At 40.5% G+C, this 13,078-nt stretch overlaps 1 protein-coding gene across 1 annotated transcript in view; it reads right to left on the bottom strand.

Moving 5' to 3' along the window:
• The window catches only part of MTREX (Mtr4 exosome RNA helicase), a 41,850-nt gene extending 28,851 nt beyond the window's left edge, over positions 1-12,999 (bottom strand). The window contains exons 1-12 of the mRNA XM_048932388.1: positions 12,847-12,999; positions 12,557-12,688; positions 9,765-9,831; positions 9,084-9,146; positions 8,089-8,201; positions 7,257-7,431; positions 6,917-7,007; positions 6,196-6,320; positions 3,918-4,016; positions 2,104-2,206; positions 1,818-1,949; positions 644-723 (exon numbers count right to left, since the gene is read on the bottom strand). Of these exons, the coding sequence (XP_048788345.1) occupies positions 644-723; positions 1,818-1,949; positions 2,104-2,206; positions 3,918-4,016; positions 6,196-6,320; positions 6,917-7,007; positions 7,257-7,431; positions 8,089-8,201; positions 9,084-9,146; positions 9,765-9,831; positions 12,557-12,688; positions 12,847-12,947 (1,281 nt within the window). The 5' untranslated portion in view covers positions 12,948-12,999. The remainder of the gene's footprint in view (positions 1-643; positions 724-1,817; positions 1,950-2,103; positions 2,207-3,917; positions 4,017-6,195; positions 6,321-6,916; positions 7,008-7,256; positions 7,432-8,088; positions 8,202-9,083; positions 9,147-9,764; positions 9,832-12,556; positions 12,689-12,846) is intronic.
• Positions 13,000-13,078: the final 79 nt, after the last annotated feature.

Here is a 13,078-nt window from a genome sequence, read left to right as displayed (position 1 = left end):
GGGAAGAAACACATTAATTAACACTAGTAAGCAAAGTGTAATGTGCTCTGCAGAAGCAAAACAACTGTATTGAAAATCTCTTGAAGTTTATAAAGCCCACCATTTCCTGATTCTAAATACAATAAAGACCCCCTCAATTTATTTTCTATTGAGAATTAGGAATGATAACAACTGCAAAGCCAACAGTCAACCTTTTCAAAACTGGAGTAGTTCTTCAATAGGGTAAGGTCAACTGTGTAGCCACACTGTAATTCACGTCTGCAATCAGTATTTGTCTATATAAAGAACTTTCTGAGACGCTCAGGAGTTGATATCTGATAAAGTGCACAACGCATCTGTGGTTGAACTCTTCAAACAGTTTTACAAGCCCTTGTGTGCATTGAAAAACATACCTAAAAGAAACAACACTGAAATAAAGGGTGAGAGCTCCCTGTTCAATTTTGCCACATGTGATTTGTTAGAATCCCAACAAGAAAGAATCCTGGTCACAGAGCCCTATTTCACAAAGCCAAAGAGCAATGCAAGGAACAGTAAATTCAGTGAGATCAATTTATTATTTCTGAGCCTATTATTCATAACCCATGGCCTCAAAAGTCACAGAGAACAGGTGACAAGCAGCTCCCCCAATTCAGTCTTCTCTCACCTGAGGAAGTTTTTTGTCTTCATCTGACAGACAGTCAATTGCATTATTGAACACTTCTTCAACCATCTTTTTTTCTTCGTCTGAGAAAGCAATTTGTAATTTTATAACAAAATCTAAAAGGTTAATAAGCTATGTAAATAAAGCAATTATGACATTCTGAGATCTGTAAAACGTTACAATAGAAGTAGTGCAAAGGCAGGCAGTAAAATCTACACACAACCACCCATATCTATCCGCGTCAGACAACTAACGAATGCGGGCTGCCAAGGAAAGGCTAGTACAAACCTGGAAAATAACCCAAACCTCAGCTACTATCAACATCGAGATTTCTCAGCTTTATGTATTGTCTATGTCATGAATCTCCACATTTCCCTCCTACCTACTAGTCCTTGACTGTCCTCTCCGCCACTAATTCTTAAGCCTTACCTACACTCCACACAAGTACCAGAAACATCAAGAATTTGTATTTAAAGGTATGATCAAAGAAAGCTCAGAAATACATATCTCTATAATGATGCAGACCTTTACATTTTCAGACTGAAATGGCTGCACATTTTTTGCAATCTGAAGCAGAAGGCACCACGACTGGGACAAGTGAGCAAGCAAGAACTCTGAACAGCTCACAAACATGAAACAATATTCTGATTTAAAACATCTCTCTTATAATTTTGAAACTACTCCAAAAATTTATGGGCCATGAACTGAAGCTCATTTTCCAAGCTTGGACTTAATCCACAAAAAAAAAAAAAAAAAAAAAAAAAAAAAAAAAAAAAAAACTTCAGTTCAGCATTTGAGTTTTTACTTAAGTAGATGGGAGAGGAAGTAAGAAAAGTGGATTGAACAGCTGAGAGAGAACAGTGCCTCGTTATACGACCATTTTAACTTTGAGAGAATAATCAGATTTCCAGACAGAATTTTCTAGAATCTCTTGCACTATTATCACAGTGATATCTCTTCTAAAGAAAACATTCAAATAGAATACAGCTAAACACTGCAATGATCACATACTACTCTGCATATGAATACATTCCTATTGAAAATAGGCTGATGCACTGGAATGGTATATAAGAAAGCAGTAAGTGTTTTTTTATTTGTTTTTATATAAGTGAAATAGAAATATTTATCTAGAATAACATTTAAAGTAAAATTACAACTGCATTTTACTTATTGTTACCTGTATTAAAATCTAACTTTGTCATCTGAAGAGCGTAGGCTTCACAGTCCTTCTTACTGAAGCTGAAAATGATTACAGGCTGGAAATTCCTCTCCATGATCATCTTCACAATCTTAAATACGTTGGAAGGGCCTGCAGAGAGATTTCACGAATTTCATTTTAGCAAAAATTTATCTTACAGAAGATCTAAAATAGAAGCATAACTTAGGTGCAACCTTTTTTTTTTTCTTTTCAAACAAACAAACAAAAATAGCATAGTTTTGTAAGAAATCAGTTAAGAACTCACCTTTTGTTCCTCCTTTCCTGCCCTTCTGGTCTCCTTTTGCTAAATCTCCTGCATCTCTGAGCACTTGCATTGCTGTATTAAAATTATCTTCTCTGAAATCCCCCTAGATATAGAAGACAACCTTTGTAAAACAATTACTTCTTACAACAGCCTACTGAATAAATTCATAATACTTTACATACTGAGTACCATTACTATATATTTACAGGTTGAAGGACAAAATAATGCATAAAGCCAGCAAGAGACATCACTAATGGCACAGCTTAGAATTGTCAGAATTACATTTGTATCTTCGGTTTAGTGCACATTATTCTAATCATTACACCACCTACTACAACAGACATGCTGAATGACTACACTGGTTTAACACTGATGGCCAACTGAACGCTATTACACTGCTTTCTCATACTCTCTTATCAAATTAATGGGGTGAGAAAATAAGATGAGAAGGACTCAAGGGTTGACATATGGACAGGGAGATCAATCACTAACTACCACAGGAGGCGAAGCAGACTCAACACAGGGAGACTGATGTAATTTTGCCTTTTATTAACAGATTAGAGCACTGAGAAACTAAAAGCAAACTAAAAACACATTCCTCACAGCCCACCAAGTATCGCAGGGGGGCAGGGATCAGCCAACAATGGTTCATTTTTTCAACTTCTTCATGGCCATTCCCTGCCCCTGCTTCACAGAGTTCCCCCCATGGGATGCCAGCCTTCCCCCCCTGATCCTGCAGACTTGCAGCTCTCCAAGTGGTGCTCCAACATGGCTTCGTACCACCAGACACATCCTTCAGGAGCACACTGCTTTAGCACGGAGCACCACAAGTGACAAATTCTCCAGACCTTCTACTCTACAGTGGGCTCCTATCCCTGGGCAGCAGCTCGGGCCTGGAGCCTGTTGCTGCAGGGGCTCTCCATGGGCTACAGCTTCCCTCATGCCACAGCCCTGTATGGGCTACGAGCGCAGATCTGCTCTATGACAAGTCCATAGGCTCCAAATGGACAGCCTGCCCCACCATGGCCCTCTCCACGGGCTGCAGGGTGTATCTGGAGTACCTCCTGCCACCCCACGATGACCTTAGTGGCTGCAGGTTTGCTTCTCTCCCATTTTCTGACTCCCCTCTTTCAGCTACTTCCACACAGAATTTTTTTCCTTTCTTTATTGTGTTTTTCCAGAGCACATCCAGCATTGCTCGTGACTCAGCTTTGGCAGCAGTGGGTCCTTTTTGGATCTGCCATGAGACAGTTGTAGGGCTCTGCTCACAGAGGCCACCCCTGCAGTGCTCCAGCTACCAAAACCTTGACAGGTATATCCAATACAATAACACAAGAGCAAAACTGACTTTTTGGAATGTATTTATGAAAATATGCTGCCCAATGAAGACCTACTGTTCATGGCATAAGATACTACTGTGCAAGTCATTAATGAACTTTAAACACATCACTATTTCTGAATCACCTAAACACACAGAAACACTTTGCCTCCTTAACTGAAGTCAATTTCAAATAGTACTATCATTTTAAAAAATAAATAAATAAAAATTAAGTGAGAAACATTAAAGGAAGTATCAGAAAACAAGGGTAAGGGTACTTTAAACAACTCAGCAAAGCGTTACTAAGTGGAAAACATGACACCAGATAACAAAATCTCTCTCTTCTATATGACTCCAAAAGCCACTCAGACATCACTGTTACCCACTTCATATTATAAACACACATATCCTTTGCATAGCCAATCAAATTTTGCAAAAGATGAAGTTCATTACTAATAAGCTAGGAAAAAGGCCTTTCAAACTGAATATTCCTTACATTTTCATCAACAACAAGACGTAGTCCATCTCCTCCTGCTGGGAATATGTAATGCTGCAGTGGAGTAGGTCGATAGTCTGTATATATCACATGGCAAGGCTACAACAAAGAACAGTATATATATAAATATTTTATGTTTCTAATTATAATACATATATATACTTGCTTAATGGAAAATCTAATCCATTACTATTAAAATATGTATTTTTAAAAGCCAGAATCTAAGACTCAAAGAAACTAACTTAAAATTTCTTTCCTGTATATGGATTTTATACTAACGATGCTATTTAAATACATGAAACCTTGGAAATCCTGTAGGACACAAGCTGACAATAACATTTCTCTCTCATGAATCAGAAAAAGACAGGTAACGTTCTCTTCTACATTACTACACAGACTCAACGTGGCTTAACATCTTTTAAAACCAAAGAAAGAACTATTTCCATTTTGTAATATCACCTGCATTATTTCTTGCATCACCCAAAAAAATAATATTGTTGACTTTTTAAAACGTTCAAGGTTTTAACGGATGAAGAAAGCTTGTTTAGAAGAAAACATAAAAATTTCCTTTAAAACATTGAATATTGCATAAATCTACTTTAAGAAGTCAGTTCAGCAATCTGCAAAACAAAGTCAAAGCTTTGTGCCAATCTTCAGCAGATTTCTTTTATGCTAACACTCCTTTCAACACAAGCCATGTGAGAATTAAATCTTTGGGTTATTTTTAAAACCAGAGCAACTTCTAGTGGATATTAACTTCCCAAATTCTAACTCACATAATCTTGTCTGCAAAACCATCTCTATGAAAAATAGAATAAAAATTACCTGAGTAGTTATGGGACAGGTTACATTTGTCACATTTCTACTTTGTCATTTTGTTTGCATGCTTACATATTATCTCCTGTGCTTTTATGATCTACTTTTGATTTCTGCATGTCCTTTTCATGAATGCATCATACACATACTCCAAAGTAAAAACAGCACTGGCACTGCTAGTAACAAGGCTACATAATTTATACTAACTATGCTATATTGAGCAAGAAAGCAATGCTGGCCTTAAACTAATTTCCAGAATTTGCTGTGAGAATCTGAGCCAGTAACTGCCAAGGAAAACTTAAGCCAGAGATAATACCAAGGGCCCTGAATATGGGAAAAGGTGGAAAACAGAAGTCCCAGAACAGATGGACAGCTACTAGTCACAGAAAATACACAACTCTGTCAGCTGGGAAAAAAAACTGCTCTACTCATAAGGAAGTGAACAAGCAGCAGCTGCTAAGCAAAGGGTGTGATAAGGAACCTGCCTACCACCTGAGATAGTAAGATATTTCTATAATTATGTAGGATGTATTCCAGGGACTAAAAAACATCTACTGACTGAAAATCTTCAGTTCAGAAAGGACTACCATGATGGCACTCACTACTGAGAAACTGATGCCTGCTATCCCTGCCTGTTCAAAGGACCTGCACACTGCCTCCCTACCTTCTTCTGCCCAGTCTGACTTCTTCCAGAATCCTGCCCTGCACCCTACCTGCACCCAGTTGTTCAGCTTTATCTCTGTCTACCTAACTGTTCTAGGAACCCTGATTTTCTGAAGGTCTTTTGACATGACAGTGAGCTGTTCAGTACTGCAAGTGTGTGCTTTTTTCTGGAAATCTTCCTTCAACACTACAGATTCTCAATAAACACTTTCTGCACCCTATTTTGGACAGCAACTGAATTCACTGATCGTTCAAAGAAATCACCACATAACCAACATACAATCCTAACAGAAAAAGCAGCTAGATAATAATGAATTTACATGAATTTTGCAAGCATATCCAGGCTGTAACTGAGATCTCATAAAAACAGATGATGAACATCCTGCCTCTTACCTTGCCATCCTGCCTCTTACCCACTGACAAGTATGCACCTATTTTAATGCAAATTGAAAATAAAAGTTTTTTTTCCTTGAAACAGAGGTGAATATGGTGTTTATTTATTGCAAACGTAAACCCTTTGAAGTCTCCTGAAAAGACTTGACTCTGAAAATCACAGTACTGTCACAGTGTTTCATAATTCAGAGTATTCATTGAAACCAAGCTGGTGTTTAAATAACTGCTGAAAATATCCTTTAAAACAAATAGCTTTAACGTTCCTACACAGAACCAAAAGCCCATACAGATACAAAGGCTAAAAGTACATAAATGCTATAATTTATAAGCTATAACATCATGACTAAAGAGGCTCATACATCCACAAGATCACCAGGATAAAGGTATATTGCCTCAAAAAAGTGACCTGTTTGTGAAGATGGCAAATCCATTCAGCAAACTGACGAGCGTTTGGAATAGTAGCAGAAAGGAACACATAATGAACATTGTCAGGGAGCAAAATAATTGTCTCTTCCCAAACCACACCACGTTCTGAAAATAATAAAAAAAGTCACATGGAAAATCTGTAATTAAAGCAAAGTTTTGAAGCCAAGCACACTTAATAACAAAATAAAAACTAAAAAATCAGATATGTTTGGTAGGACAAGGGGGAACAGTTATAAACTAAAAGAGGACAGATTTAGATTTGATGCTAGGGGGGGACATTTTTTATGCAGAGGGTGGTGAGGTACTGGAACAGGTTGCCAAAAGAAGTACTGGATACTCCATCCCTTGTGGCATTCAAGCTCAGGTTGGATGGGGCCCTGGATAGCTGACCTGCTGGGGGGAGCACTGCCTGTTGCAGAGGGGTTGGAACGGGCTAAGATAAGGTCCCTTCCAACCCAAATCATTGTGATTCTATGACATAGTTACTATACAAACGTCTTCAAAGTTGCCTTTCTCTCAACAAAGAAAATGTAAATTGCTGCACAAAAGAACAATTTCACATATTCACTAAAAAACAAATTTTGAATGATTTATGGTGCACTAAGATGACTGATGTAAGAAATAACAAAATTTTAGTTCTTCAAAGGAAACAGTCTTTGCTCTTGAACAATAAAGATATGAAAACAAAAGGTAGAAGATACCTGAATCTCTCATGTAATGGATTTCATCAAAAATAACCCATGCAACTTCTCGCATAACCTCAGAACCTCTGTAGAGCATACTTCTCAAAATCTAGAAAAAGTGAGAAAAAATTGAGATAGAAAACTCCTGACTGAGAGTATAGAAGCATGAATTTACAGAGATTTACTAATTTTTTTTCAGTAACTAGAAGTTGAATCAAGAGAAGGAGGGAAATCATGAATTTTATAAATTTTTTTTTTTTTAAACCTGAGCTTCTGGTAACATTAATCTAACAATATTAGACCTTATCAATCAAAAAAGGGTAAAAAAATAGACAGATTAAGAATTCATGTTGATTACCTCTGTTGTCATCACCAAACAAGAAGCTGTAGGATTAATGGTGACATCTCCAGTCATCAAACCAACATCCTGGAACTCTTCATACATCTCACGGTACTTCTGATTACTCAAAGCTTTAATTGGACTTGTAAATATCACACGCTGTTTTTCTCTCAAGGCTAAGGCAATTGCATACCTATGTTCAAACATTGTACATATTAAAAGTTGTCAGGAAGAAATTAACAACTTCTTACTTTCCTTTGATCTTCTGATTTAAAAAATAATTTAAAAAAATTCGGAACACTACTCCTACCCCTTTGGAGAGCAATCAATCACTGACAAGTTAATGAATTTATATGGAATTTGAGCACATCTCATTTTAACCAAAAATCTAACTATTACTATTTGAACCCATATCCTAATATATTTATACATATACCTCACTACTCAGGTCAGTAAAGCAATTGTGCTGCCAGACCAAATCCTGACAAACATCCAGTTGTCAAACCCTTTCGTCTGACATACAGCAAAACGCAAATACAATAAAATTCTGACAGAAAATAAAACATACACAAACTTCTTTATTAGTTACAGATAAAAGCTGGGAAACAAATCCATATTGCAGAATTTTTCCTCTCCTTACACAGAAAAATATCTCAACAAGAAGACAAACATTAAAAAAGCCACTAACCACTAGAAAAGAAAAACGAAAAAAATGTGGTGTATTGAATTTAGTCAATTTAATTAAAAAAAAAAAAGAAAAAAATAAAAACAAAAACAAAACAATGGCTGAATAAAAAGACAGGAAAAACATCACATCATTCCCTGGTCAGATTGTCAGAAAACTACTTACTCTGCACACACCGTTTTACCAGCTGAGGTATGAGCTGACACCAATACAGACTGGTTATTATCTACACACAAAATAGCTTCTCTCTGAAAGGCATCAAGACTAAATGGGTATTCCTGGAAAAAGAAACAGAGAAAATACATATTTTTATCATAGATCATTATCTGTACCTAGTTATTTTCTGATTAAGCATGCAGACTACAGGCAGAAAGAAATCATGCAGTAGACAGCTGTAATTTCAATTAATCTTAAAAGTCAGGAAGAGAAACCATAATGTACCAGTGAAACTACTGTCTGATGTCACAGAATAAAAACAAATCATAACAACACTCCATTCGAGCACTTCATTTTACTCTACCAAACTTAAAATACAGGTATCAATCTCATTCATTACAAACCATCTTTCTGGGCCACTATCTAGCCTTACTAGCAAAGCACAACCTTTTTCCTCATCTACTTAGACCAAAAGATAACAGAGGTAACTTAACACGATTGCATTTCTAGTATAGTTTGGACTTTGCCTGCCAGTCTCCAAGAAGAGTCTTACAAAATCAGTAATACATGATATTCGCCTGTGAGAGAGTGCCTCCCAGAAGTTTTCACTGAACAAGTTCACAAATGCCTGTCTGCCAAAGCCTACCAAGACATTCACTGGATAGTTTTGCAAAGTGTGGGTGGAGAGCTGAATACTACAGTCATGAAAGTTTAGCGTTATATTCTTAGAGCTGATCATCATACTCAGGCGTGTTAATTCTAATATTAAATTCACAGTTCATCAAGCAAGAAGTCCCACTCCTTCCCTTCAAGACTGCGCTGGGACTGTTTATCTGCTTATTCCTGCAACCTTCAGCCAAAACAGGGGCATTCTGTTACTGCAAGACTCCCTCCTTCAACTGCTTTTCATGCTGATCTTGCAGAGCGCCATGCCTATGGTTTATACGAGAGGTAAGTGGACATCAGTGCTTTTAACCCCCTTTGTACAAATCTCACACACATACTTTTGCAGGTTTTCCAGTCCTTGGCTTCAGACCTGTGAACTCTTCATCTGCTGGAAGTGCAACCTATAAAATGCATTTTAAACAAAAATGTTAGAACATCCTGTGTCCGCTCCAGTCACAAGAAAAGCTATGACTACCTTGGGCAAGAGATTATAAATATATTAAAACTTACCTGAATTTCTATTGTCCTGGTTCTATAGGCTCATGTTCCAGTGTGTCCTTCCTTCCTCTTACCATCTCTACCCACCTCTATCACCAACTACTTTTCTTAGTTCTGAAATTCTCTGCTGCCTGACGTGAAATGTGTCTGCTTTAGCTAGCTTGAAACATGAACTTTTCAGGCCTAGATGCAGTCAGGGCTTCTGACCACCAGAGGTTATAGGCAATTACTCAGTTCGTATTGATCTCACTCCCCTTACAAGGAAAATGCCTTTACACACGTGAAGTTCCTGTCCCTTGAGGGGACAAATGTTAACATTCTCTCATGTTAAATGCTTAAGTTCTCTTCAGTTACTACATTACAACACGAGCAACAATTTTAAGTGTGTTATCAAATAACCTGTAATTAGTACAACAATAAATATAAACAATATTATATAAATGATCTTATAATACCAATAGTAACACATGCACTTGTACAAGAAAGTCTAGACTTTCCATGTTCATTTACATTGCACTTACCTCATGTGTGCAGCCTTCAACAGTTTCCACAGCTTGAACCTTCACATGTGGCATCAGGTCTGCCAGACTAAAAACACTTAAGTTAGGATTGTCAGAAATGTATGTGAAAACTCTGTTCTCTTTACATATGGGAAGAAGTTAAACGTCACCTCTACTTTAACTGCAACAAAACAAAACCAAAAAGATGCACAAACTTAAACTGAATAGTACTAAGTACTACTAAGTACTAAGATTACTTGACAGTTACATTTTACTATACGATAACTACATACTTTAGCTATCACACTTTCTGATTTTTAACACCTAAAAAAATTTGTATCACAAAACATCTTTTGAATCATAGAATGGCCTGGGTTGAAAAGGACCATAACATCATGTAGTTTCAACCCCCTGCTATGTGCAGGGTCACCAATCACCAGATCAGGCTGCTCAGAGCCACATCCAGCCTGGCCTTGAATGCCGCCAGGGATGGGGCATCCACAGCCTGTTCCAGTGTGTCACCACCTTCTGGTGAAGTGTGAAAAACTTCCTCCTAATATCTAACCTAAACCTCCCCTGTCTCAGTTTAAAACCATTCCCCCTTATCCTATCACTATCAACCCTCATAAACAGCCATTCCTTCTCCTGTTTACACTCTCCCTTCAAGTACTGGATTGCCACAACAAGGTCTCCCTACAGCCTTCTGCTCTCCAAGCTAAACAAGCCCAATTCCCTCAACCTTTCCTCATAGTAGAGGTGCTCCAGCCCTCTGATCATCTTAGTGACCCTCCTCTGGACCTGCTCTAAGAGCTCCATATCCTTCCTGTACTGGGGCCCCCTGGCCTGGATGCAGTACTGCAGATGGGGCCTCACAAGAGCTGAGTAGAGGGTGACAATCACCTCCCTCTTCCTGCTGGCCACCCCTTTTTTAATGCAGCCCAGAACACAGTTGGCCTTCAGGGCTGCAAGTGCATACTGCTGGCTCATGATCAACCCCCATCAGACTCGTCTACCAGAATCCCCAAATTCTTCTCTTCAGGACTGCTGTCAAGGAGCTCTTCTCCCAGTCTTTATAAATACCTGGGATTGCCCTGACCCAACTGCAGCACCCTGAACTTGGCTTTACTGAACCTCATTAGGTTTTCATGGGCACACTTCTACAGCCTGTCCAGGTCCCTCTGGATGGCTTCCCTTCTCTCCAGTGTATTGACTGCACTGCTCAGCTTGGTGTCATCCACGGACTTGCTGAGGGTGTACTCAATGCCATCATCTGTGTCACTGATGACCCTTTGGCTGCATCCAGCCAGCCAATTCCTAATCCATCAAAAATCCATCCATTTAAAGTCCATTCTTCAAATCCACACCTCTTCAATTTAGAGAGAAGGATGTGGTGAGGGACCATATCAAAAACCTTGCAGAAGTCCAGGTAGATGACATCCATCGCCCTTCCTCCATCCACCGAAGCCGTCACTCCATCATAGAAGGCTACCAGATCGGTCAGGCACGATCTGCCCTTGGTGAAACCATGCTGGCTGTCTCAAATCACATCTCACATGTGCCTTCTATGAGGATCTGCTCCATGATCTTCACAGGCACAGAGGTGAGGCTTACTAGAATGTGGGTCCCTGGGTCTTCTTTCTTCCTTGGGAGTAACATTTCCCTTTTTCCAGTCACCGGGGACTTCATCAGATAGCCAAGTTTTTTCAAATATGACAGAGAGTGGCTCAGCAACCACATCAGCCATCTCCCTCAGAACCCTGAGATGCATATCATCCAGCCTTGTGGACTTACATACATTCAGCTACATGAGGTCTCGGACTTGTTCCACTGTTACAGGGGGACAGAAACCACTCCCCACACCCTCACCTAGAGTTTCAGGATCCATGGCATGGGAAGCCTGAAGACTGAGGCAAAGCACTCATTGAGTACCTCAGCTTTTCCTATGTCCTAAGCCAGCTGTCCATTACCTTTCATCAGAGGGGGAACTCTCTCCTTATCCTGTCTCCTCCTGACTATATGCCTGTAGAACCCCTTCTTGTGTAGAACCCTCTCACATCCCTTGCCAAGTTCAGCTTAATCTGTGCCTTAGCCTTTCTAATTCTATCTCTATGCATACGGACAACAGCCTTGTATTCCTCCCAGGCTACACAACCTTGCTTCCACTTCCTGTACATTTCTCTCTTTTGCAGCTCAGAAAGCAAATGGTATCCTGGGCTTCATCAGAAAAGGGTGGCCAACAAAGACAGGGTGGTGATTGTCCCTCTCTACTCTGCTCTCATGAGGCCCCACGTGGAGTACTGCATTCAGGTCTGGGGACCCCATACAAGAAAGAGAGGAAGCTGTTGGAGAGGGCCCCAGAGGAGGATCACAATGATAATCAGGGGACTGGAGCACCTCCCTTACGAAAAGAGACTGTGGGAGCTGGGCTTGTTCAGTCTGGAGAAGGAGGGGTTGCAGCTTAATGATCCTTGAGGTCCCTGCCAACCCAAGCCATTCTATGATTCTGTGATTATTTCAGAGAGCTACTGTGGGTACTGTGGGCAAGCACACATTTTAGTGACACCACTAAAGGTGAAACTGACTTAAAATGGCAACTCTGGATCTACTTTCCCTCTTTACAAGCACCTTTTGCTTACAGTGTTACTCCTCATTAGCACACCCTCACATAAACATACCAGATTCAACAGAGTCATATCTGAATTCATACTATAGCAAAGCCTTACACATTCATCCATCACAACAGGCGTTCAGTTAATCATTTTGTCCAGCTACTGTTCCTTTACATAGCCTCTGTAAGCAAGCCGGGTACTTACTTATTATCTTCTGACGTGACATCTTCCAGTTTCGGCTTCTTTCCCGAACTCGCTCCTTCCGTGCTGTCGACCTCAGCGTCCCTTCTGGTTTTCCCCAGCCCGGCTCCCGACGGTATGTCCTCCTGCCGCTTTCTGCGAACACAGAGGGCGCAGATCGCACCGTGCTCAGGGCGCAACCCGGGAACCCGCTCATGAAACGCCCCACGCGCGCAGCGTTTCCCCACCAAAGCTTCCCGCCGAGGCCAGCCACCCCGGGCCGGGCCGGGCCGGCCCAGCTCCCCCAGCCTCACCCCAGTCCTCTGGCAGCCTCAGCGACACCCGCTTTGCTTCTGGCGGCGGCCGCGTCACCCTCAAACACGCTGAAAAGCTCATCCCCAAACGCGTCCGCCATCTTGCCGCGCTCCCACAGCTCCCCGCGCGGCGCAGCCCCTCCCGCCAACCGCTCCGCAGGTGCCGCCAATGGCAGCGGGGGGGCGGGCGATATCCAGAACCACCTCCCCGCGCGCGCTCCCGGCCGCTTCC

Source organism: Lagopus muta, chromosome Z (genome assembly GCF_023343835.1).
Source record: "Lagopus muta isolate bLagMut1 chromosome Z, bLagMut1 primary, whole genome shotgun sequence".
Taxonomy (NCBI): Eukaryota; Metazoa; Chordata; class Aves; order Galliformes; family Phasianidae; genus Lagopus; species Lagopus muta.
The sequence above is the reverse complement of the archived record's forward strand: the minus strand, read 5'-3'. Positions and strand labels throughout refer to the sequence as shown.